Source organism: Lepus europaeus, chromosome 2 (genome assembly GCF_033115175.1).
Source record: "Lepus europaeus isolate LE1 chromosome 2, mLepTim1.pri, whole genome shotgun sequence".
In the NCBI taxonomy this organism is placed as follows: Eukaryota; Metazoa; Chordata; class Mammalia; order Lagomorpha; family Leporidae; genus Lepus; species Lepus europaeus.
The window spans coordinates 13,689,014-13,716,120 of NC_084828.1; the positions used below are offsets into that span (position 1 = coordinate 13,689,014).

General features: G+C 42.4%; 1 protein-coding gene across 5 annotated transcripts in view; it reads left to right on the top strand.

Annotated features, from left to right (window-relative positions):
• The window catches only part of TIAM1 (TIAM Rac1 associated GEF 1), a 454,781-nt gene that overhangs the window by 321,093 nt on the left and 106,581 nt on the right, over positions 1-27,107 (top strand). For all 5 annotated transcript variants that reach the window (XM_062206186.1, XM_062206194.1, XM_062206213.1 and 2 more), the window contains 3 exons: positions 326-773; positions 5,738-5,910; positions 24,625-24,849. In XM_062206186.1, the coding sequence (XP_062062170.1) occupies positions 326-773; positions 5,738-5,910; positions 24,625-24,849 (846 nt within the window). The remainder of the gene's footprint in view (positions 1-325; positions 774-5,737; positions 5,911-24,624; positions 24,850-27,107) is intronic.

The window sequence follows — 27,107 nt, forward strand, 5'->3', positions numbered from 1 at the left end:
GTGCTGCCGTGGAGCTGTCAGCATGGCTGTGGTTGCATCTCCATAGCTGATTTGCCAGTTAGTTAATTATCTAAGTCAGGTAAATGGTAAGGTCTCTGAAGTGGTCCTTGTTTCTTTTATCCTTCTTGGACATCCCAAATCGTTTTTCCTCATGGGCAGTGAAGGCTCCTGGGATGGGGGTGGTCTGCCTGCCAGCTGGGGTGGAGGAGTTGGTCTAGGAGCCCCAGAGAGCTGTCACGCCTTGGGGGTCTCCTGCTGGACAGCAGGTAGCTCTGGCTTCCTTCTCTGCGTGATGGTGCTTTCTCTCTCCCTGTTTGCTCCCAAGGATGTTAACACAGGCGAGGGCAGTGAGTTTGCAGACAGTGGGATTGAAGGGGCCACCACCGACACGGACCTCCTGTCCAGGCGCTCCAATGCCACCAACTCCAGCTACTCGCCTCCCACTGGCCGGGCCTTTGTGGGCAGTGACAGCGGTAGCAGCTCCACCGGGGATGCAGCTCGCCAGGGGGTGTACGAGAACTTTCGGCGGGAGCTGGAGATGAGCACGGCCAACAGTGAGAGCCTGGAGGAGGCGGGCTCAGCACACAGCGACGAGCAGAGCAGTGGTACCCTGAGCTCTCCAGGCCAATCGGACATCCTGCTGACAGCCGCGCAGGGCACGGTGCGCAAGGCTGGGGCGCTGGCCGTCAAGAACTTCCTGGTGCACAAGAAGAATAAGAAGGTGGAGTCAGCCACCCGCCGGAAGTGGAAGCACTACTGGGTGTCACTTAAAGGTGAGGGGGCCCAGCCCGCATGTGGATGCACCCCACTCTGAGGATGCACATGCCGGGTTTGCTTTTTGTTGTCATCTGCAATTATTAATTGCTGTTTTTTTTAAAGGTTTAATCTGATGTCTAAACCATCATGTTTATGAAAGTTACTATTTTATAATCAAACTGTTAGAGAGTATGGGTATGTATGATACCTATGGTAATGTGTATATCCCTGTACTTTTATTTGAATAACATTTTTGCATGTTGGTATTTGTTGTTATTTTGTGTGCATTTGTGAATTATATGTATGTAGCATAGACATTGTAATAACTGTAACATTTTTGTGAGCTCTGTGTTTAAAAAAAAGCTTCTCAGACATACTTAAGAGTTTTTAATCACCAGCTAGATTTGAAACAGGGTTAGCCTGTGGCAGGGGAGGTTAGTAAGATGTAGAAGGGCTCAGGAGGAAACAGCCTGGGCTTGCCAGCTTAGTGCATACACTGCACCATTTGATCCTGATTTTGTCTACTGTGGTTGGCGTGGGAACATTCACTGCATACACGGAGCAGGGTGGGGAACACGTTCCCTGAGCAAGGATGTACCTGCTGACCCCATAGACAAAGTCGGAGGCAGGGGCAGGGTGCCAGCTGTTGTGCTCATTGGTTAGGACATAGGTTTTGCTGCATGTCACAGAGACCTGCAATGACAGTGCCAGAACCCACACAGATTCTTATTTCCCTGCCACCTGTCAGGAGTGGACCATCTGAGGCTTGTGTGGTAGCTCTTTCCTATGAAGTCAGCCAGGGACCTCAGCTCCATCCTTCTGCTCGCTGTACTCTTCCTGGAACATTGTCTTTTTTTTTTTTTTTTTTTTTTAACAGGCAGAGTGGACAGTGAGAGAGAGAGAGACAGAGAGAAAGGTCTTCCTTTGCCGTTGGTTCACCCTCCAATGGCCGCCACGGCTGGTGCGCTGTGGCCAGCGCACCACGCTGATCCGAAGGCAGGAGCCAGGTGCTTCTCCTGGTCTCCCATGCAGGTGCAGGGCCCAAGCACTTGGGCCATCCTCCACTGCACTCCCAGGCCAGAGCAGAGAGCTGGCCTGGAAGAGGGGCAACGGGGACAGAATCCGGTGCCCTTACCGGGACTAGAACCCGGTGTGCCGGCGACACAGGTGGAGGATTAGCCTATTGAGCTGCGGCGCCGGCGGAACATTGTCTTTTGATGGCTTGGTGTGGTGGTCCTGCCTGGGACACACAGATGTCCATCTCACGGGAGCACCTTAGGGAACTGATGCTGTACTTCCTTATGTGTGGCCTGCCGTGGCTTCCTCTGGTGGAGGCACTCCAGGGCCGTGTCTGAGGGGCCAGGATCATGCCAGCTGCTCTGCCGTGGTACGGTGGGGTGAGATGAGGGAAAGGGCTCTTCCTTTTCTACCTGCTAGTCCCCCTTCTTGATGTGTACAGCATAGGGCACTGCCCCTCTGTTCCTTCAGCAGCCTGTTTTATCATTCATTTTGTTAGTGCTCAGTTCTTTTCAACAGTCTGATCCAAAGACTACTTGCATCACAGACACCTGAGGTACTATTGGGTTGTACCCCATACCTGCTGAATCAGAAGTTTGGCATTTGCATTTGTTTGCCAGGGCTGCCATAGCCAAACACCACAGACTGGTGTAAACAACAGAAACGTTTTACGTCCCAGTCCTGGAGGCTACAAATTGAAGATCACGGTGTCAGTGGGGTTGGTTTCCTCTGAGTCCTCTCTCCTTGACCTGGAGATGATGTATTCCTCTGGTATCTTCACATGATCTACCACCTGATTTACCCAAGTCCAGATCCCTCGTCACTTAAGGGCACCATCATCATACTGGGTTAGAGCCTGTGTCATTCTTAGGAATGGAACCACATTCTTAGGTCATAGAGGTTAGGACTTCAATATAGGAATTTGGGAACACACGGTCCCACTGTCACGGGCTCTGAATTCATGGTTTAAACAAGCCGTCCAGGTGATTCTTGCTCAGAATTTGAGAAGAGCAGTGTTAATGGCATAGAATAAAAATAAGTAGGCAACTTTCTGACTTGGGACATAGCGGAAGGGGTTATTTTATTTGTGCCTTTCCCTTAGAGAATAATGACACAGGAAGCCAGGGTGCAGGTGTGTGGGAGCACACAGCCTACGAACCCATTAGGGGAGGGAGCCTTCACTTTCTTGGTGACCCAGATCTGGGTGACACAGTCTGTCAAGATCTAGGCCCAGAACACAGAGCCACTGAACCCTTCGCGTCTGAGTCCTGATGGGTATCCCATTATTCACTGACATCTTGAGCTTTGTCAGTGCCACTCAAAAAGCAAAGCTTACTGCTGGCTTTTTCTTAGCAGCCCTTGTGTATTGGGAAATAAAAAGCAAAGCACCTGGAAACTGTGGCATAGAAATTTACCCTCAGAGACTATTTCATATTGGGCAAAATGATTAATTTAAAAAAGATTTTTGTCTAGAATTAGTCTCTGGAGCATCTCCACGGACAGCTAAAGAACATACAGACCATGTTCCAATGGAAATTAAAGTCAACAGTTTTTACCAGGGAGTGTGTGGTCTCTGGACTTCTCATGAATCTTAAAATTGGAACAGATTGGTAATTCAGTAAAAGCTGATCTCAATTGCCTACTGTTGAGAATGATTCTAAACCAAAATTAAAAAATTATGAAAACCTATTTGGGAAGACTTGACACTTTTCAGTATGTACATATACCAAGGCTTGGAGATGTCTCCTAATCCATTATCCAGACTTGTTTCTCTGTTCTCACTCATAGTAATAATGGTAAAAATCTACTGATCATTGTTGAATTAGGTTTTTTTTTTTTTTTTGAGCAATATTTCTCACCAGTGGCACTATTGACATTTTGCAGATAATTCTTCACTATCCTAGGCATTGGTTCCCTGGCCTTTGCCCATTCAATTCCAGTAGCACACTTCTCCCTTACAAGTTGTAGTGCCCAGTAGTGTCTCCAAACAGCATCAATTTGCCTTCCCATGAGAACCTCTGATGTGGAAGAAAATAATCTCCCTCAGGCATTTTTGTTTGCGTCTCTCATCTTTATCTAGCTACTGTAACACATGAGACTAGGAAATATAGATGATTGTGCTGCTTGGTTACTGAAAACCCTTGCCACAAACCTACTGAAAGTGTTACTGAAAACCCTTGAGATCTTGAAAATCATAAAAGTTATGGGAAAAAGCATTGGGGAAGACTACTTAATATGTATATAAGTTATTTGTATGCAAGTCTTAAACCCAAACTTAAAGTCAGTAACACTAAATTCTATTAAAATTTTTAAGCCAGAGCACTGTGAAACTATTTTTAAAGATTCATCTATTTGAAAGGCAAAGTTACAGAGCGAGAAGGAGAGAGAGAAAGAGATCTTTCACCCTCTGGTTCATTCCCCAGATGGCTGCAATGGCTGAAGCCAAAAGCCAGGAACCTGGCCTGGGACTCCGTCTGGGTCTCCTACTTGGATGACAGGCATCTAAGCCTTGGGCTATCTTCTGCTGCTTTCCCAATTGTGTTAACAGGGAGGTAGATTGGAAGTGGAGCAGCCCAGGACTAGAACCAGCACTCATATGGATACTGGTATTGCAGGCGGTGGTTTAACCCACTGCACCACAATGTGAGCCCCAAGAAATTATCTTTAAAAATACATGAGCATAAGATTTTTAGAAAAGAAGCTAATGTAATTGAGAATAGAAAGGATAACTGAGAGACCTGAATTATGGAGAAAAGGACAAGTATGCAGTCAGAAAGCACAAGGACACCATGCAGTAAGGACTTTGAAGTGGAGCCCTTGGTCAAACTGTGCCAAGGGAGAAATGTGAAATGCATGGGTAATGCATACCAGTATGTCACATTCAACTGTGCTTAGGAATGTTGCATCCAACAGCTGTTACATGGTAATGTGAAATATTATGGGCTAGGAAAAATTGCCTCTGAACCAATGTGACTTTTCCATTGATCTACATCATTGTACATTACTAATTACAGATGAGCAAATTTGCTTTAGAGGCTCACATTGTAGCTGAATAGATTGTACTTTCAAGGGCATTGCAATTCTCATAAAACTTGGCACTTGCTTGTGGTAAGGAAGATTCTGAAAACTAAGTAGCTTATGTTGAAGTTGAGCAAGATTCATAAAGTTGTGCTCAGGCTTCTCCAGAAATTGGTTTTAATTAATTGAGAGGAAACCTTCAGCTAGTAATTGCTATTAAAGGGACCCCCAAGTTTAGGCAGTGATGGATGGTATCTATTCAAACTACCTTGCCACAAACCTATGAAATATCTCTGTTACTACTCTCTCACTGATTTCATAGTGTAATTCATTATGGACCAGAACTGTAGCTTCCAAGGACATGATTTACTTCTAAAGAAGATTTTATAGATAAGATCTGAAATCAAAAGGTTATCATTTGATTCCTTATCCTGAAAGCTCCTAAAGCTAGTATCTATTGTTTTCTCCAAGAGTGTGACCCTCACATTCATACATTCTCTACAGTTTTCTGGTTACACATCATGTGAGACACTTGGGAGTTGACTCCAATGGGAATAGTGATGACTTCAGTCCTCTCGTTGTGCTGGATATACATCTGGCTTGTAGAACTGTATTTGCAGTCACCACTGGACAGAAGAGCCACAGATCCCTCTGTGCCTGTGAGGAAAATTAAAACAAAACATTCTCATGCAGAAACTAGAGGCTTAAAGCACTTGAGAGCAAATGTAAAGCAGTCCCATGCTGATTTAGAAGCCAGTAAGATCTTTGCTTTTCTCTAGGCCCATCTAAAACTGGACTACATGCAAAGAATCCATGACTTGACTTCCTGGATTCCACGGCTTTAATTTCCAAGCCCTTCCTGCTGACATGGCATAGGTATTGGCTTCCATGCAGACTTTTTGTTGCTAAAGCACCCAGCACTCACGCAGACCCCTTGTTTCCTCAGGGTGCACGCTCTTTTTCTACGAGAGTGACGGCAGATCTGGAATAGACCACAACAGCATCCCCAAGCATGCCGTGTGGGTGGAGAACAGCATTGTGCAGGCTGTGCCTGAGCACCCCAAGAAGGACTTTGTCTTCTGCCTCAGCAACTCCTTGGGTGATGCCTTCCTGTTCCAGGTTGGTTGGCCACTTCCTTTGCAGGGCGTCTCAAACCTTAGCAGCAGTACCTCTCCTGTTGCCTGTGTACCCTCCCTTTCTTTTCCTGTCCGTGATGGATTATCTGTTGTTGCTCATTATAGAAACTAATATGGTAATGAATGGCAAAATAAACATCTGTACTGAATTTCAGTGATGAGAGACCCCACCCAGTTTCAGAGTAAAGTTTGAATTGGTTATATTTAAGAAACTAGCTCTGATTGCCATGGTTAATGCATAAAGGATTCTTTTTTTTTTTCTTGGCATAACTTCAGTATTATTTGTGTAGCACTTTAGAAAGATCATGAATTCCTTAATTTAGACATGATTTGAGCTGTCAAAAATTTTAAAATAATACCTTTTCTTCTAATATTAATCATAAAATGATGACATTCCAGAAATGACTGACTGTGCCTGAACAGTTTCTCTTCCTCATCTTCTATCTGATGTTTTTTGATGTTTGGCTGTTAATTACAAAAAAAAAAAAAAAGAAAAAGAAAAGAAAAAAAAACAATCCAAACACACTACCCTGCTAATTGTTTCAGGATTAACATTTGCTTGCAGAAATTTGAGCTTGGTCATTTGTAGTACACTGTGCAAGCATTTTCTGTGGTATTTAGGAAGGCTTTCTTCATTTATACCTTTAAAGGAATTAATTCCCTCAGCCTATATTCCCTGCTTCCTCAGTGCTCTGAGAATACCAGGAAGGTGCCAGCATTAAGATTCTGTGGGTTAAGCTGCTGCCTCTGATGCCAGTGTCCCATATTGGAGTGCTAGTTCCAGCCCTGCTCCTGGCTTCAGCCTGACACAGCTTGGGCTGTTGCTGCCATTTGGGGAGTGACACAGTGGATGAAAGATATCTATCACTCTGCCTTCCCAATAAGTAAATATATTTATTTCTTTTTTTAAAAAAGATTTATTTTATTTATTTGAAAGACAGAGTTATAGAGAGAGGTAGAGACACAGAGAGAGAGGTCTTCCAGCTGCTGGTTCACTCCCCAGATGGCCACAATGGCTGGAGCTGCACCAATCCGAAGTCAGGAGCCAGGAGCCTCTTCCGGGTCTTCCACGTGGGCGCAGGGGCCCAAGCACTTGGACCATTTTCTACTGCTATCCTAGGCCATAACAGAGAGCTGGATCAGAAGAGGAGCAGCCGGAACTAGAACTGGTGCCCACATGGGATGCCTGCACTTCAGGCCAGGGCCTTAATGCACTATGCCCCAGCGCCAGCACCAGCGCCAGCCCCATCTTTTTCTTTTTTTAAAAAAAAAAGAATATCAAGGAGATTTTGACATGGTTCCTGCCCTTCAAGTGTTCACATGTAATAGGAAAGACAGACAGAAGAACATAGCTTTATAATGTGGTAAGGCCAAATGGTGAATATTAAAGCAAGAACAGGGATAAATGAAATGACAGTGGGGTTAGACCATGCAAGAGAGCTAGAACAAAGATATAGTGAAAAAAAAAATACTCTATTTCACTAAGTTTTTGGTTGTAGCTCCTAAAGTTATTTTTATTTAGGCAATTAAAGTAAGGAATATAAAGAGGTCATTTTATTTGTATAAAGGCGGTAAGTTTGTGTTTTTTTCCCCCCAAATCTGTGATGTGAAACACATGGAAAACAGAGTTCAGAAAACACAAATGTGCTGCTCAGTGAAATATCAAAGTAAATGGGTAGTTACTACCCATTGCAAGGAATAAACATTGTAGATAGCCTGCATGCTGTCTCCCACCAATAAATTCATATAACTTGAACAGAGTGTATGTCTTACACTCAAGTCAGTATACTACTGTTTATCTAGGAATAATTTAATTTTTCCTTCCTTAAATTTTTTAAAAAAACATTTATGTGAGAGTGAAAGAAAGAATTCCCACTGGTTCACCCCCAGAGGCATGTAATAACAAGGGCCAAGACTGGGAGTCAGGAACTCAGTCTACATCTTCAATAACAGGAACCCAGTTATGTGAGCCAAGGAAGCTGAAATCAGGAACTGAAGCCAAGAATGGAACCCAGGTACTCTGATATGGGACATAGGCATCTTACCTTGTGCCTTAACCATTAGGCTAAGTCATTGCTACTCTACTTCATTTTTGAAGTAGTTTTGCTGGATATAAAATTTTTATCAACAACTTTATTTCAGTGCTTTGAAAATGTTACCTCACTGTCTTCTGCTCTCCATAGCTTTAATGAGAAACCAACTGTTAAATCTGTTAAAGTTTCCTTGTATATGAGAAGTTACTTCTTCCCTGATGCTTTGAAGATGTCATCTTTGTCTTTAAGTAGTCTGTTATATGTCTAGGTACCAATCCCATTGAGTTTACTGTCCTGGACTTCATTGTATTTCTTTGTGAATGGGTGTGTATGTGTGTGTGTGTGTGTGATAGAGAGAGAGAGAGAGAGTTTAAATTACAGTTGGAAAATTTTCAGATGTTTCTTCAGTCTTCCTATATGTTTCTGTCTTTGTTCTGTGACTCCTATTAGGATTACAGTAGTGTGTTGGATGGTGTCCCACAGGTTTCTGAGACTCTGTTTATTCCCTGCTCCATTTGTTGTTGTGTTTCTTAGACTGGGTAATCTTTTTTTAAAACTAAATATTGTATTGTATACAACTGTGAAATATGTGTTTTTATCTTCTTGGCGTGGCAGACTGTCAGATTTTCTGGAAATGGTATTATTGCTTTGACTGGTGTGACAAAAAACAGTACAGAGTTATACTGGGGATCAGATCTATGATGGAGGGAGCACAGCCACCCCAGGCTCAGACTGGATAATCTTAGTGGTTCTACTTCAGGTTCATTGATTCTTTTTTCAGACAGCTCAGTTCTGCTGTTGAGCCCTTCTGGTTAACCTACATTTCAACTCAAGTTCTTTCTTTTTTAAATAAAAATTCTTTTTGTTTATTGATACTCTCTATTTGGTGATATATAATTCTTATGCTTTTTTTTTAGATATGGTTTCCTTAAGTTCTTTGAATATATTGAAGATAGTTAATTTAAATCCTTGTCTAGCATACTTAGCACCTGGGCTTCCTCAGAGTTTTATTGATAGCTTCCTCTCCTCTGTATGGACCAGATGCTATTGTTTCTTTGTATGGCTCATATTTTTGGTTGAACACTGAATGACATGTGCCAACTCTAGAAAGGGGATCATCCAGGCTTTATTATTGTTGTTGGTTATTCTTCCTGGTGGTGCTTCTTTGTTTGGTGTATTTCCTGAACTTTGTAAACTATTTATGGTTTGTCATGTGTGGCCACTGATGTCTCTGATTCTAGTTTCTTAGATCAACTAATGATTTGACGGAGAATTCTTTAAACATCTAGAAGCAGTTAAGTCTCCCAGTCTTTCTCAAGAACAGAAGTGTTTATGCTAAAGCACATTCTCAATGCTCAGGCATTTCAACTCTACTTTAAGTTTCCCCTCAGCTTTCACAGAGCCTCATGGTCAATCAGAGGGTGAGCTTAGTGCCTCCTTGGGGCGTTTTGGCCATGTCTTGATGTGTGTGGATTTCCAGATCCCCAGGAATACGTCAGAGCTTTTTACAGCTCCCAGTGGAAATTATATCCCCCAGATTTTCTTCAAGTTTCTTGGTCATTCTTATTTGGTCTGCTTGCATCACTGGCCTAGGTAGCTGTGATATTTAACAGTTGTTGCTGCTTGTTTCTCACACATACCACCGGAAGAGTAAAGACCATTTTCATGAGTGAGGTCTGGGTCAGGTTAAATAGCTGTGACCAGCCCTATGAAATGGGTTTCCAAGGGTCTGGTAGACAGACTGAGTAGATAATGACAGTTCTCCGAGAATGGTGTTTTAGAGGTGCTCCAAACCTATTCTGCCCCCTCCAGTAGTTGGTAGGCAGCTGGTTTTTATATGGGTATGGAAATGGAGAGATGGAGAGGTGAATAAAGGAAGTTAAAATGTTATGAAACTTCCTGTTCTTAACTGATTCAGTCATTTGACTTTACTAAATAATCCCCAAATTGTTGCAAGACTTAATTTTCATAATGCTAAAAAGTTGATTTTGACCATTTTGGCATGTTCTTACTGCTTTTACAGAGGAATGTGTTTTGAAGGTTTTTACTTCTCCATGGACACTGATGCATTCACAAGGATACTTTAGACTTTTAGAACAGTTATGTCAGGATGACAAGTATGATTGTAACAGCCCCAAGCCAACTGGGACATATGACGACCTTTCTGTAGGTACGTTTGGTTGCTCCCAGGTTTGGGGGACCATGGGCAGTGTTGCTACGAGAACACTTGTACCTATTCTCAGGATACTTTTTTCTGTGTTTTTGTTGGATATATACTTAGGAATGGCATTACTGGGTTGTGGAATAGGTTCAAGTTCAACTTTACTAGATACTTCCAAGCAGTTTCCAAAATGATTAAAATAATTTACACTTCCATTAGCAGTCTCAGAGAATTTCACTTGTTCCTTGTCCTTGACAACGCTTGTTCCTGTTGTTTTTTTTCCCCCTCTTAAGTTATTAGTGTGAAGTTGAGCACATTTTCACGTGTTTAATGGCTGTTCTAATGTCATCCACTTCAGTGAAGTGCTCATTTCTTTCTCCTGCTCATTTTCTGTTGGTCTTTCTCCCTTAATGACTTCTAGTAGTTTTTATGTATTTTGTAGATTATCTCTCATTTTATTATATTCATTGAAGATTTTTTTTACAGTCTCTTGCTTTTTCACTTTCTTAAAGGTGACCTTTGTTGCAGTCGAACTTTTAATTTTAATGTAGTCTAATATCTCAGGTCCTCCTTAAGAGGCAGTGCTTTGTATATCCCGTTTTTAAGATATGAGGATGCTTTAGAAAGTTCATAGGAAAATAGAATTAAAACATAAATGTATTGTGATGCAGAATTTTTTGAAATATTCAATATGAAGGATCTTCAAACAGTTCATGGAGAATACATATTTTGAAAACACTGCATGCATTTTAAACTTTTTTTTTATTAAACTTTTATTTAATGAATATAAATTTCCAAAGTACGGCTTATGGGTTACAATGGCTTCCCCCTCCCAAAACTTCCCTCCCACCCACAACCCTCCCCTTTCCCGCTCCCTCTCCCCTTCCAATCACATCATGATTCATTTTCAATTCTCTTTATATACAGAAGATAAGTTTAGTATATATTAGGTAACGATTTCAACAGTTTGCCCCCATATAGCAACACAAAGTGAAAAAAATACTGTTGGAGTACTAGTTATAGCATTAGATAAGAATGTACAGCACATTAAAGACAGAGATCCTACATAATATTTTTTTAAAAAATTAATTAATTTTCTATGCCATTTCCAATTAACACCAGGTTTTTTTTTTTTCATTTCCAATTATCTTTATATACAGAAGATCGATTCAGTATATAATTAGTAAAGACCTCATCATCAAACTTTTTTTATACCAAAATAGAAGTATCTTTTAATTCCACTTTTCCATTAACTTTTCAAAGTCTTTTTGTATACATGTTCCAAGGTCATGCAAATATTCTTCTATATGTCATTCCAACTCTTTTTTTCCCATCTATCATAACTTTTTATTTAATACTTGGGTATGTTACACTTGAGGGAATGCCTAATTAAGAGCAACAACAGTAATATCATACCAACAGCTAATATCTTTTACTAGCCCTTACTGTGCTGTCATCTTAGGTGTGTTTTAAATTGTGGGTGCTGTTTAATCTTAGGACAGTACTGTGTTGGTTTGTATGTCCATATTTTGGCCTGTTGCGGTAGATTATATACCTCACTTGTGATGCTGAGGTTTTTAGGCTAATAATTAGACTCCAAGTCTTTGAGTATAAGAGTCGGATATAAATCAAATCTTCTTTTTCTAAAACCTCTTATTGTGTCAATACACTATCTAATTACTATTTTATACTTATTTTTGGTGATAAAGACTATCTGATTACTATTACGATTATTATTGTTATTAAAGATTTATTTTTTTATTTGAAAGGCAGTGAGGGCAGGAGAGAGAGAGGGAGAGACAGAGAAGCCTTCCATCTGCTGGTTCACTCTCCAAACAGCTGCAATGGCTGGGCCTGAGCTAGGCTGAAGCTAGCTGCGTTAGCAGAAAGCTGGATAGAAAGTGGAGCGTCTGGGGACCGGTGCTGTGGTGTAAAGGGTGAAGCCGCTGCCTGTAGCACTCGTCTTCCCTATGGGTGCCGGTTTGAGTCCCAGCTGTTCCACTTACGATCCAGCTCTCTGCTATGGCCTGGGAAAGCAGCGCTAGATGGCCCAAGTGCTTGGGCCCCTGGACCCACATGGAAGACCTGGAAGAGGCTCCTGGTTCCTGGCTTCACATCAGTACAGCTTTGGATGTTGCAGCCGTTTGGGGATTGAACCAGTAGATGAAAGACCTCTGTCTCTCTGTAACTGTGTCTTTCAAAGAATTTCAAAGATATTTTTTAATAATTTCAAAGAAATTCAGTTTTTTCTTTCTTAAGAAAGAAAGAAAGTAAGTGGAATACCTGGGTCTCAAAGTGGCTCCCATAATGGGATGCTGACATCCTAAACTGTGGCTGTGGCTTAACCTGCTGTCTTACATTGCTGACCCCTACAATTATTGTTGATGATAAGAAAGACACAGAGCCTCAGGTGATCACTGATATCATACGTAAGCGTGTTCATTGTTAAATTAACAACAGGAGTCACTGTGCACTTACCTCCCATGGAGGACCTCTGTCCTTAATGAGTTGTATTATGAGAATTAACTGTAGAACTTTCTTAGACAGTTGTGTGTGTGTGCAAATTGTTGAAATCTTTACTTAGTATAGAGTTGGTCTTCTGTGTATAAAGTTAATTAAAAACTAATCTTAATGGAGAATGGGACTGGGAATGGGGGAGGGAGGAGGAGGTGGAGTGAGAGTGAGGGTGGGAGGGTGGGTATGGTGGGAAGAATCACTATATTCCTAAAGGTGTACTTATGAAATTTGTACCCCTTAAATAAAAGGTTTCTTTGGTGGAGGGGAGGGAAGAAAGACATAGAAAAGAATTGGTGGTTATGGTAAGAAATGGCCAACTTTTTCTCAGCTTTAGAATTAAGTCACTCACTGGGAGTATCTCCAAATTGCAACCCAATTTTGACCTTTCTTGTCTCACTACCCAGGTCAATGATTAGCTGATCGATTTCAGAAAGGCCCCATTTTTTCACTTGCATTTCTGGTGCAAATTTCTTTTGGAAGGCCTTTCTTAGCCATAAAATTGCTAGTAGGATCTAAATACCCCATAGGTCACATTGAATCAAATTCTTTTGTGGCAACATAAGACCTTATTCATGAAAACCTCTGTGTCTTCTTGTTAGGGTGAAATTTTTATGCTACTTATGTGGGATAGAACACAAAATGAACCTTTTCAGAGGAAATTACTGCTGTTGAGGATCCATGAAGGCATTTTGTGCCTTCTACTTATTGTAATCCACATAACTCCAGAGGAGTTGGATTTGAAAGAAACCTGTGTGTGTAGGGGGTGAGGTTAAACCAAGGGGGATCAGGCATGATTATGGAAATAATTTGTAGGTTATTCCAGCCCCAGGGCTCCATTCAGTGCACACAGTTTCCAGAGCCTGCCTTCTGCTGATTTGATACAGTTCCTTGGATATCCAGAGACTCACCCAAGAAAAAGAGATTTCAGCAGAAGTAGAAAAGGGGTTTTGTGTGGGAAGGGCAGGGGTACACATGAGCATCAAGGTTGGAGCAACAAAGTGCAGCTCTTGGTCCTGCACGTGCTGTATTTCAATTAGAGATCTCTCTTACTCGAAGCCCAACCACCTACTGAGTATAATTTCCTGTCCAGCTTTCATTCATCCATGACTTGAGGATGTCACAATTCCAGAAGACTCAGTGGCTTTTAGGATAACCTATCGTAATATTAGTTTTTCACTCCTATATTAACTGCCTTGGAAACATAGCTACCAAGCAAAGAAAGAAAAATGCCCGATTGGGTGGAAAAGCCCAAAGGTATATATCCAAAGGAATGTAAACAGTATTATATTATCTCCAAAGGAAGATTGCCTCTGCTCACATAGAAAGTTTTCCTGTGGCTTAGAAAGTCACTTGCGCAAGGGTATAGGTACATACTAAAAGTGTCTCATTAAAGGAAAAGGAAAAGTATCTATAGCATTGTGTGGAGTTGCAGAGTAGATGTAATAATGTCATTAGTGTCTGATAGATAGTGAGTGCTCGACAGATGTTAGTCATAGTTACTATTTTTGTGGGAAAGAGCTCATTTTCTCTGTTCCTCTTAAGTAATGTCTTCATGGAAGTGGAGTGTAGCTTCAACATGAGGAATCTAAAGGTTCAATCTCTCAGGCTCTGGAGATCTTTAGGGTTATGTTTGTGTGGCCTTAGGCATCAGACTTGAAGGCCATTAGCACGTGCCCTGGACATGGTCAGCCAGGTTGGGGAACAATCCGGAAGTTACCTTTTCAAGGAGACATCAGGTAGATTTCGTAGAACAGAGTTCAGGGGTTATTTAGTATCTTGAACTTGAGTGGAGCAGACTCAGTCTCAGGAGAAGGTTGTCTCTGCAAGATTCCCACCAGGGGGTTAGAACTGTGCCACGTGTTGGGCCATCTTTCTTGCTCCCTGGTTTTCAACCATTTTGTTAAGTAGTCCTGAGGCTTAGAAGGTTGTTTATCATATTGAGATAAAAAAAGCATGCTTTAAAAAGTTCATGGAAATAAAAGGTGTGTTTACTTTGGTGCAAAAAAAGGTTGTAATTCGTAGGTTTTTGTAATATACATTTTCCATGAAATGTTTGAAGACTTCCTTCTCTGGGTAAATTTCAAGTTTTTTGTACCAACATAGAATAATTTTTCTGTTTTAAAATTTTTTTGAAGTTTTTTTATTTGAAAGGCAGGGGTAGAGAGAAAGAGAGACAGAGATGTTCTGTCTGCTGGTTCACTCCTCAGATGTCCACAACAGCAGGTCTGGGCCAGGCCAAAGCTAGGACTCAGGAACTCAATCCAGGACACCCACACAGGTGGCAGGAACCCCAGTACTTGAGCCTCCTAGGGTATACATTTACAGGAAGCTGGAATTGAGAGCAGAGCTGACTTGAACTCTGACACTCTGATATAGTTTGTGGGAGCCCCAGGTGGCATCTCAGTTGCTGAGCCCAATGCCTACCTTTCTTCCTGTTGTTGTTTATAAGTCTGCTTGGGGACTGGCATCCCATCCTTTGGGTGGTCTGCCCCATTGAGCCTGCAGTGAGCTTCTGCTCCTCTCATTTCCTCTGCAAAGCTAGTGTCAATCCGTTTAATTTATTAGAAGCCACATCACACTGGACTCACTGAGCTTGTGGCCTCACACCCCAGCATTACTCTTACCCAGAAAGGTATTCCCTGTCTCATTTCAATGATTTTTTTTTTCCAATCACAGAACTGAAATTTGTCTACTTTAAGTGCTGTTTGTTATGTGTAGTATTTGTCCTGATGAATTTGTTGAAGTTAACTTGGATCCTTGTCTCTCTGTTAGTTTCACATTATCACAGATATGACAAGCTGAGCAATGAGGTCATCCTCCCATTTGTTGGTTTATGTGTTGACTTAGCCCAGCCCCTAGCCAACCTCTTAGAAATATCTACCTTTGACTTTGGCAGGGATTAGTTGTGGAGAAGGGCCAAGAATGGTGGGAGTGAAACATTCGCCACAGGCTGATGTGCAAATGTTTGGGTCATGTCATTGACAGCATAGAAAACAAGCAAGATTAGAGATCCTGGGGGAGAGACACAGTATGGGAGTCCCTCCTGGGCTCTGCCTTTTCAGGCACCAGAAGGGGGCAAGAAAAGTTTGAAGGGAAGTGCTGCAAACTGGGAGCCCTCCTGGGGTGCATAGCCAAGGCGGGGACCCCAGTTGCCTAGGTCTTTGGAGGGTATTGAGGGAGAGTGTGGATGTCCATGAATATGCTGAAAATCAGCAACATGATGGGCCCTTCTCCTGGCATGTAGAAGCCCCACCCACACACACACAACTTATTAAAAGCTCAGTGGGGGTGGAATTGTGGCTGAGCTGGAGCTTAGTGCACAACTTGTATACTATTACGTATCATGCAAGTAACATACTGCTGTGTTCCTCTTCCTTTTTTTTTTCATCATAAATCTGTATTATATAAACATGAGCACATAGTTTAAATTAAATTCATCTTAAAAGGCAACCTTCCATAGAAATTCTCTCCTCCCTCCACCGCTAGCCTCATTCTTAAAAATCAACTGTACCCTGCTGTTTTCACGGGGATCTTTGGTTTCATTGTTAGGGTTCTTGGATTTTCCCTCATTTCCCATGACCACGCTTATGTACTATTTCTTCGTGGAGTGTAGGCCTTGACGATTGATTGTTATGCCAGATGAAGGTTTCGCTATATTTTAGATAAATTCTCCTATCCTCATGTTCCTATGCAGCCACATGAAAATTTAGGCTGAAATCAGTAACCCATTCCAGAATGCTGTTAGAACCTTGTCTGGGTTCATTTCCTGTGACCATAACTGGATAGCATGGATGGAGTGATTTATAAAGAATGGGGTTTGTTGAACTCATGGTTGTAGAGACAGAGTCCAAGAGCCAGGCACTGGCATCCAGTGCAGAACTCCTGCTGCCTCATAATGCAGTGGAGAGTGCCCTGTGGGGAGGTAGTGACACCATCCTGAGGGGTCTCATCCTTGTGACCACATCTAATCCTAAACGCCCCACCTCAGATACCACTGACATCTGACTTTGGGGATTCAGTTTCTAACACATGAACTTTTGGGGGCACATTCGAACGATAGCACCATATAAACATTGTTAGCTGCTGAACGTAACAGTGTACTATGATTTTATTTTCTTGAGCAATTTTTTGTTTGTGTTTTTGTTTTCCTTCAGTAGTTAATGATTGCCTCCCCCACTCCCTTCATGGTAATGGTATTTTGTAAGCCTGCAGTATATTGAATAACTACTGTGTTCTTCCTGGAAGCCTGTCTTGTCCAAGACCCCTGTCTTCTCACACTCTTATGTTGCTTCCTTGGCCTTGTGTACAGCAAACACACTACCTTCAGTAGATTGCTGGGTCACGTGTCTCATTTTTTTTTCCTAATAAATTCTTTCATATTCATCAAAACAACATGGAGCAACTTCCTACCAAAAAAAGGTACATACTTGAAATGTTTCCCTTCTACCTTTTTCTTGAATAATATTTGAGTAATTTGAAATTTTGGTTTGGAAATCATATCCTCTTTGTTCATTTATTTTCTGATAACATTGTCATTTCTGGTGATTTATTTTCCTTTCTTCTCCTGTGAAACATTTAAAACAATTTCCTTATCACTGATGTTCCCATCCTTCCTGGTAGTTTGCCCTGTATTGAGATTTCAATGTTGGTTATATTTTTATTTCAAAAAGTTCTTTTCTTTCCATTTTTCTCCATTATTTTCTCTATTTATTTCTCTTGCTTCTGTTGGGAAACTGTAGGTCTGGGGGACACTTCTCTGCATCAGGCATTGCTTCTCTTCTCTCCTGGGGCATTGCCACCCAACCTTGAAACCTTTTATTTAAGGTATACACACTTCATGCATTTTGTAAATACAACTTTAGGAACATAGCGATTCTTCTTCCCATCCCACCTTCCTTCCTACCCTTACTCCTACCCTTCTTCCTCCTCCCTCTCCTATTCTCATTCTTATTTTTTACCAAGATCTATTTTCAATTAACTTTATGTATTTATTTTTAAATGGAGGCAGTCGAGGCCTTTGATTTTTTTTAAAGATTTTATTTATTTATTTGAGAGGTAGAGTTACAGACAGTGAGAGGGAGAGACAGAGAGAGAGGTCTTCCTTCCGTTGGTTCACTCCCCAGATGGTGGCAATGGCCGGAGCTGCGCCGATCTGAAGCCAGGAGCCAGCTGCTGCTTCCCAGTCTCCCACGCGGATGCAGGGCCCAAGGACCCGAGCCATTCTCTACTGCTCTCCCAGGCCATAGCAGAGAGCTGGATTGGAAGAGGAGCAGCCAGGACTAGATGCTGGCATGGCAGGCAGAGGATTAACCCACTGTGCCATGGCGCCAGCGACGGCCCCTCAATTACCTTTATACACATAATATTAACCTACGCTCAGTACAGAGGTCAACAAATAGTATAGAAAAAACTGCTCCTCAACAGCCGTGTCAAGGGCTGTTCGAAGTGGGCTTTGGTTTCCGCCTTTCATGCTTTCATCAAACATTTGGTGATTCTTGTCTGACCATACTTAAGTATGTGCCACCAGAAATCTGTGTGGCTGTCATGTGTGCACAGAAGCAATGACTGGGGGTGTCCTAGCACAAGCACATGGTAAGTGGCCTTTTTGAGCTGGGATCCCAGGTGGCAATATGTGTTGGGTACTGCTGGCTTGCCTGAAGGTGCATATTGCCATTGCTTCTCTTGTACCTGGCTTCTTGAGGTCTGTGGCTCCCCTCTCCAATAAGTGGGCCCAGAGTGGTTGGCTGTGGTGAGGGCAGAGGGTGGGAAGGAGTGCACAGTTGCATGATTTTCTCCTGTAGAGGAAGAGAACTTTATAAGTTCTCTATACAAATGTTAAAACTGACAGCTTAATTAAGAGCATAAATAAAACTTTAATTAAAAAATTATTTTCATTTTATTTGAAAGGCAGAGACAGAGACAGATATCTTCTGTCCACTGGTTCACTCCCTGAATGCCTGCAACAGCCAAGGCTGGACCAGACTGAAGCCAGGATCCCAGAACTCCATCCTGGTCTCCTTGAGTGGGTGGCAGGGGCCTAGTTACTTGAGCCATAATCTGCTGCTTCCCAGGGTATACATTAGCACGAAGCTGGATCAGAAGCAGAGTAGCTGGGACATGAACCAGGCTCTCTGATAAGGATGCGGTGTCTCAAGCAGTGACTTAATGCCACTGTGCCAGGCAGGTGCCCTCATATTTTTTTCACAGTTTATTTGTTTTTATTTGGAAAGGGGGTGGGGAGGGAGAGAAAAAGAGGAAGGGAAGAGAGAGAGAAAGAAAGAGAAGGATGAGAGAGAGAGAATCTTCCATCCACTGGTTGCTTCCCCAAATGCCCATAACACTTGGAAGAACTCCATCCTGGTCTTCTACATGGATGGTAAGCACCAGAGTACTGGAACTGTCACCTGCTGCCTGCCAGGGTGTGCATTAGCATGAAGCTACATTGTAAACAGAGAAGCCCAGACGTGGACCCCACACTCTGATACGGGATAAAAGCCTCCCAAGCTACGACTTTCACCACTGCGCCAAATGACCCCTCCCCATGAAAATAAAACTGTAAAATGTGATAAACAAAGAATCAATCCCCCCAAAAAAATTCTTTCAAGAATTCACCCAGAAAGCTTATTCTCATCTAACCTCTTAAAAGCAGCTAACTTTATTCTCTTTTGTTCTTTTGAAACAAAAACATTTGGCCTACTTTATAGAAGCACAAGAATAATTATAAACTCAAATTATCCAAAATGTTAGTGTGCTAGACTTGGCACATATTCTGTAGAATTTCTCTTAGTTAAAACGAATCTCCCTTTTCTTGCCACTCACATAAACAATTGATTATCTGAGATCACCAAGTGTCATGCTATGGTTGGGTAATTGAAGCCAGCTCTGTTTAAATATGTAATGAAGCCATATACTTCATCTTAACTGGGCACTCAGAGGGGCTCTTATGCAGAATGCATTTTTTGCTGATTATATTCCTCTGTTGGCAAGAACTTTGCCCGTGCCTCTCATGAACTTCATACAGTATTTATAGCATCCCCAGAAGGCAAAGGCAGAATCACAAAATTCACTCTCTCACCTGTCGGCTGCTGTTTGTGTAATGGAAGGTGACGAGTGGAGTGGTGGCTGTCACAGGACACCCCTGGGTGGTCTCTGCCTCCTGCCTTGTGACCACTGGGTCCTGAAGAAGGGGTATGACTTGGATCTGATGTCGCTACCTAAGCTTGGCTTGGTTTAAGAAGGGGATGCGAGGTGAGCAATTTTGAACAGCTTTCTTAGCGTGCTAGATTAAGACTTGGAGAGTCCGCACTGGAAAGTGTTGCATCGAGTTAGTCATCTGCTGTGAGAGTTCTGCACTGCTTAGCCTGTAAACGTCTGGAAGTGTTTCTGGACTTTTCCCTATTTAACTAGCTGTTGAAAGTAGTCAGCGGAGTTTCCCTCCCTCGCATCAACTTGTAGCTCCCCATGTGCCACTGCAAAGGGACCAGCCTTGCTCAGAAGCTCATTTAGTGGATTGTATTTCTGAGAAATTGATTAGGCTTAATCATCAAGGTGGCAGTGACTGCTGTTTTATTTAGAAAGGACAGCAGGAGCAAAAATTCTCTCTAATGGAACTGCCGCCAGCCCCTGACAGGTTTTACAAGAGTTTGCAGGATTGAAGCGTACTTCTTGGTTAAAAGGGCTGATGGCTAAATTTTTCATAAAGCTGTCATCGCACATTTCTGTGTACTGTTTGCTTTTCTAGGTTTAGGGGATTGGTATGTTATTTTTCTTCTGTTTATTTTTAAATTCTTTTTTTTCTACTTAATTGTGGAACAATACATATGACATCATATGGATCATCTGAACCTTTTTTAAGCCTGTTATTCAGTGGTGTGGAGTGCAGTTCATGGTGTTGCACAGCTCCCGCTGACATCGATCTCTAGAACTCTTTCCGTCTTGTAAAGGTGGAACTCTGAGGCCTTCTGTAACTCCGTTCTCCCCATCCCCTCCACTGCAAGCCATCATCTTCCTTTCTGTTATAAATAAATAAGTTCCAGGACAGCTATTTGGCCAAAATTAAATGTGCACTTTTCAAAGGTTGTTTAACACCCGCCGGAATCAGCTTCCTTCATTGCCACTTCTTCAATGAGAGGTGAACGTGAACTCTGACATCAAAATGGACTGTGTTGCCTTTGTCTTGAGTTTGGGCGACATCCTCAGAGGAGAGGGGAAGCAGGGATCCCCCTTCGTGAAGCAAAGGGAGCAAGAGGCTATTCTACAGGACATAGCAGATTCGTGGCCCTTCCTGATCTATTTTGATAATGGATTTTCTACTTGGCTAGATGATCAGTTGGGATGGTTTTGATCATGTTATAGTAAAGAGCAGCTCCCATTGCTGCCACGTGACTGTGGCAGTTCGCTCTGAAGCTGTACCCAGCCTGAGCACTTCTGAGACCCAGGCAGACAGAAACTCCATCTTAACACACGGTTCTGAGACTGCAGACAAAGGTACAGACTTGGGGAATCAGGCTTTTATTGAGTGGTAACACATGAGACATGACCATGCCCAACTTCAAGAGGGACAGGAAAGGTCCATCGGCCCATTTGCTTGGAGATGAGGGAGCTCAGAGTAATGAATGGGCCCTGCATCTGAATGGGTAGAGCAATTGGCAGGTGCTACTGAGGGCTTAGGATCAGTGTGTCTTAATTTAAAAAAGAAAGAAAAAAGCCAGACAAACAGAATTGGTGGAGATGAAAGTTTATAATGAATGGCTGTGTCTTCCTTAATTTTTTCTAGTCTTTTGTTCTCCCATCTGTAAAACGATCACCTGGGTCCCTTCTAGGTGAATATTTGCATTTAAACTTTTAAATTCCTAATGTGTAGTTAGTAGAGCTTGCTGCCAGGAGTTTAGGATCTTTCTGTTCATTTCTTAGATTTTATAGCTGAGTATTTCCTTATCCTTGAGTCCAGGAGTGACAGGTAGGGCTGGAGGGCTCCAACTGAGACAGAGATGAGAGCGGTTTATCTTGAGGAAACAGATGTGGAAGACCACTGAGTGTTGAAGAGCTAGGGTTTGAGGGAGAGACATAGCCCCTCCTTAGTGCCACCTGCCACCAGCTATGCAAGGATAGCATCTGGATACCCCCGTATTGTCCTTTTAGAATGGTTGAAAACACCAGCTCTCTCCTGCAGTCTATCCCCTCGTTTCCACTTAGCTGTGCAGAGAAAGCAGAGCACATGTTTTGTGTCAAATAGAGTCATCTGGGACATACTCTTTCCTGCTGGCTTCTTTGGCTGTATGTATGTGTGCTGCCAGGCACTTGGCAGGAAAAAGAAACAATGCTGAAAGGGTGATGTCTTTGGAACTCTCTCTGTAATCTGATAGGGACAAACTTTAATGAAGAATGGAATATGTAGTGTAATGTTTTTAGGACAAGAATAGAACATGTATACTTAAACTCGAGGGTAATATATTATGGGAGGATTTTAGGGAGAAACTTTCTATGAAAGTATTACATACACTGAAAAGTATGTGTTTTTATGCTGTCTCATGAACTGAACACACCTGTGTAACCAGTGCCCTGGTCAAGAAGCAGAAAAGCTTCTTTGTGTGTCTCTGTGATTGCTACCCCTGCCCTCACTCCCACCCAAGAGCTGCTCTCTGGAATTCCAATGGTGAGCATTAGCTTTGCCTGCACTTTGTATAAATAGAGTCCTCTGGTACATATGCTTTCCTGCCTAGCTCTGCACTATGTGTGCGACATGTATCTGTGTTGCAGTGTTTGGGTACAGACCCTTCTTGTTGCTGGCTAGACTTTCCTTGTGTGATTATCCCACACACTCATCCGTTCTTCTGTTGAGGGACATCTGGGACCACCGTGCACATTCTGGTGCATCTGTTGTGGTGGGCAGGTGAGTGTGCTCCCACGGGGTACACACCCAGAGTGCATGTTCTGGGCCACAGGGTGTGCTTATCTCAGCTCCAGGAGGTTGCTCTCTCAAGCAGTCCTGCCAGTTAACTCTCCTTCCAGCAGCTTCTGAGCATTCCTGATGCTCCGTATCTTTACCAACACTGGGTGTTTTCATCTTAGGAGCTTTTAGTTATTTTTTTGTTAAAAAAATAAGCCTTATTCAGTTTTTTTTTTTTTTAATCATTTGAACTGGTACCTCCTCTAATAGCAATAGGGAACATAACCCCACTTAACAAAATACTTATGCTAAGAACCCAAAAAAGCCAAAGGTCAGTGCCTTGGGTAGGAATAAGCTTGTTGTTTCCTTGTGAAGGATTTTGAACTCTGTGCAAGGACAAAGTGGAATATATCGCCCCTCAAAGAGGAGATGGAAGTAAATCATTTGAAGCAGATTTTAGGAGTTAAAGATGAATCTCATATACACAGGTGCTTCCCCCCAAAATTAAGTTTCTCAACCTACAACTGTTTACATGTGACTTCCAATGTCTTTATCTCCTCTCCTCCTCCACTCATCATATTCCACTGACTTTGTAGGAGTTACTTCTGCTTATTGGAATATAATACATCCACAGGAAAACACTTAAAAACCTCCATCATTTTGGATTGCAGAATGTGAGGTGGCTTTGTTGACAGACACCATTTTATTTCTTTTTTTCTTTGTAAAGATTTATTTTTTTAATTGAAAAGCATAGTTACAGCATGTACACAAGAGAGAGCTATCTTCCATCTGTTGGTTCACTCCCCAAATGGCCACAACAGCCTAAGCTGGACAAGTCCAACGTCAGGAGCCAGGAGCTTCCTCCAGGTCTCCCATGTGGAGTGCAGGAACCCAAGCACTTGGGCTATCTTCTGCTGCTTTCCCAGCCACATTTGCAGGGAGCTGGATTGGAAGTGGAGCAGCCAGAACTCAAACGCACACCCATATGGGATGCTGACACTGCAGGGACAGCTTTACCCACTATGCCACAGTGCCAGCCCCGGCAGACACCATTTTCAATATTTGATGCTGTTTCTTTTGTGGAGTACAAAGTTGTTGACATTCAGAAATAATAATAGATGTAACTTTGTAGTCCTTTGCCTTAAATTTCACTTGCCAGCCAGCATAGAGTTTTGTACTGGTGGGATTCTGTTAATGGAATTTTGTTTTTGTGCTATCACTCCACCAAGCCAAAAAACTCAGAGGAGAAAAAAAATCAGCATTGGTTTTGCACAAAAAATGATGCTAGCAGCTACTTTAGTACCATAGTGCCAAGCAGACTTACTTGTTGAGATGGGCTGCCTTCTGAGCATTTATTAAACTTCTCTGGGCTTAAGAAAATACATGGAAAAGTCCAGCACCCCCGACATACAAATGCTCACAGGTTTAGTTCCTGTGGAATCATCAATAGCAAGTTAGTACACACTCCGACTTTTGCCTTTGAAGTCCACTTTGAGATTGTCGGTTGGTGGGTGTCCCCCAAATTGTGTCCGATGCCCACCTTGCACAGGCCATTCTCAGCACATGGGATGCTGTTGGAGGACTGCTTTGCAGCCTTCTAAGACAATGTTGCTACTAGCTGCCAGGAACCACTTTCCCGACCCTAGTTTTGTTATTGCTGCTTAACACTGGACTCAGGCTTCTGGAGTGGAGTTCCAGCAGTTCACTGGAGGCAGGGCTGTTGGTGACTTCCTTGACCAGTAAAGTTCCTTGGTCTCCCTGACACCTTGAAACTAGTGATGCTGGCTGAAAAATGACCTTTGCCTCACAATCACCCTCTTACGTGGAGACCAAGCTGTGTAGAAGTCTCATGTACAGAAGGGACTTTGTAAGTCACTGGGTGAGCAGATGCGATAGCTTCGCTCAGGAACGTCTTTGAAGGATGGCTGGAGTTGGGGGGACGGAAGATCTGGCCTGAGATTAACTTTCCTTTTTTGACTCTCTGAAGGTTAGAGTGGCCTTAGCCATGGGGTTCTAGACCTGTTTCTCCCCGGCATTGCTTCCCTATCTTGTTTCTTACTTTCCTAAGAGGTGACTTACTGTCCCATCCCTCTGCAGACCACCAGCCAAACAGAGCTTGAAAACTGGATCACCGCCATCCACTCGGCCTGCGCAGCTGCCGTGGCCCGACACCACCACAAAGAAGACACGCTCCGGCTGCTCAAGTCGGAAATCAAAAAACTGGAACAGAAGATCGACATGGATGAGAAGATGAAGAAAATGGGCGAAATGCAGCTGTCTTCTGTCACTGACTCGAAGAAGAAGAAAACTATATTAGATCAGGTAATGGTGCTTCTGCGTGTGGACCCTGGGTAGAATCGTTAGGCCTTGACAAATGTTGCTGCTGCCTTGGAATCCGGAAGCATCTCTGGCCATCTTCTTGTCAGCTTGTCATCCGGGCTGCTGAATTCTTCATTGGGACTGTCAGTTTTCTCCACCCTTTGTTCACAGTTGATTATTATGAGCTGAAGGGAACAATATTACATTGAATGAAAGACAGAAGTCTAATAGAGGTGCCTTCTAGCTCCAGCCAATGGTGTGCTATTCTAGGGGGTGTATGTTATTAGAAAGTCTACAGTTTCATTCCCTACATTACCAGGTTGACTGGAAGCTAAGTGATGGTGGACATTTGGTTCTTACTCTTCTGGAAATTTAGAGTTCTTTATTTAGAAGAGGTGAAGTACATCTCAAAGAATGTGTACAGTCATTTGCTGTCCATGGGTTATGGCTTCTGAGACCCTCTGTGGATATAAAACCCTGTTGAGTCCCTGATATAAAATATCATTGGATTTGCCTGGAATGTATGCACATCATCCTATTTAAGTCTTCTCTAGATTATTTATGGTACCTAACACAATATAAATACTGTGCCAATAATTGTTATACTCTATTGTTTAGAGGATAATGACAAGGGAAAAAATCTGTACATGTTCAGTACAGATGAATTTTTCCCCAGATATCTTCAGTGCTGGGTTTCTTGCCTGCACATAGAATTGCTCTGTAAGAGGATAGGTATATTTCATGATAAAAAAGAAGGATCTAGTGAAATGACCAGGGTGCATTTTTGACTTGTTTTGAAGTTGGTGATAAACACCTGCTTGGAAACTTTGTCCTAATACGTAGGAAAATAATAATGTGACTAAAAGATACATGAGTAATTGAACAGTTGATGACATGGGTCAGGACTAGGCCTTTCACGTGTCTCTCCTTCTATTCTTTCCCTGCATGACCTGGAATATTTATATATATATATATATATATATATATATATATATATATATATATATGTTATGTATTTATTTGAATGGCAGAGTAACAAAGAGAGACAGAGACAGGGTTAGTTCGTTCTTCTGTTTGCTAGTCTACACTCCCCAGTTAGCTGCAATGGTCAGTTCTGGGCCAAGCTGAAGCCAGGAATTTGGAATTGCATCCAGGTCCCCACATAGGTAGCAGGGGTCCAAGTCCTGTCTTCCTCGATGCTTTAACAGGGAGCTGGATGAGAAGCAGAGCATCCGGGAATTGAAACAGCACTCCGCGATGGGATGCTGACATTCCCAGCAGTGGTTTAACCTGCTGAGCGCATTGCTGGCCCCATATTTCTTTAAAATTGAGACATCACTCACCTAAATTAAAGTGAGCTGTGCGTTGGCTTTTTGTACGTTCCCTTTTTTGTGTGCAGCTTGCCTCTTTCTAGTCCTGAAACAGTTTCATCCACCCACAAAGGAAACCCCACACCTGATAAACATTTAGTCCACCCTGTCCCTGACGTCCTGTCTTGATAGCTTGGCCTGTTGCATCACATGTGACCTTCTGTGTCTGGCTTCTTTCACACAGCAGAGTGTTTGGGAGATTGATCCACATTGTAGTGTATTTCAGTTCTTCCTTCTTTCTTTGGCGAATATTATTATGTGGTATGCATCTACCTCAATTTGTGTATCCGCTCACCTATGCATAGACATTGGAGCTGCTTGCACCATTGGGATGCACTGCTCTGAGCATGTGTGCGCACTGATACTATACTTTAAGTTTCAATAAAAGGGTTGATATAAACTTTAACCGGTATCAACATCAACATCCCTGAGAGTTCACTGTATTCTAGATCATGAACTTATTTTTGCATTTTCTTGTTTAACAACCCACCAGGTTAGGAAATAGGTGTTACTTTGTAGCTTTATAAAAGGGAGCGATTGTCTTAGATCTTAGATATAACCTGTGGTTGGAGCTATGCACTCCAACACCTGGGTCTCCACCATTTGGAGTTGTCCATTTCTACCCTGAACCACCCAGCTCTTCCCAAAAATTTGCCTCTGACTTTTAATTCATCTTATCTTATCTTCTTTGCTGGTCTTAGTCTGAAAAGCCATGTCTTAGAAAGCCATGTAGGTTGAGCCACACTGTAGCTTAAAGGACCTATATTTTTATTTCTGTCTTGCATTTGTGGCCCAAATCTTGAAGCACATGGACCCAGACACACAAAATATACAGTGGGAGAGCAAAGAGCAATGGATACTACACTTTGTGTTTATCGTACTGAATTTATG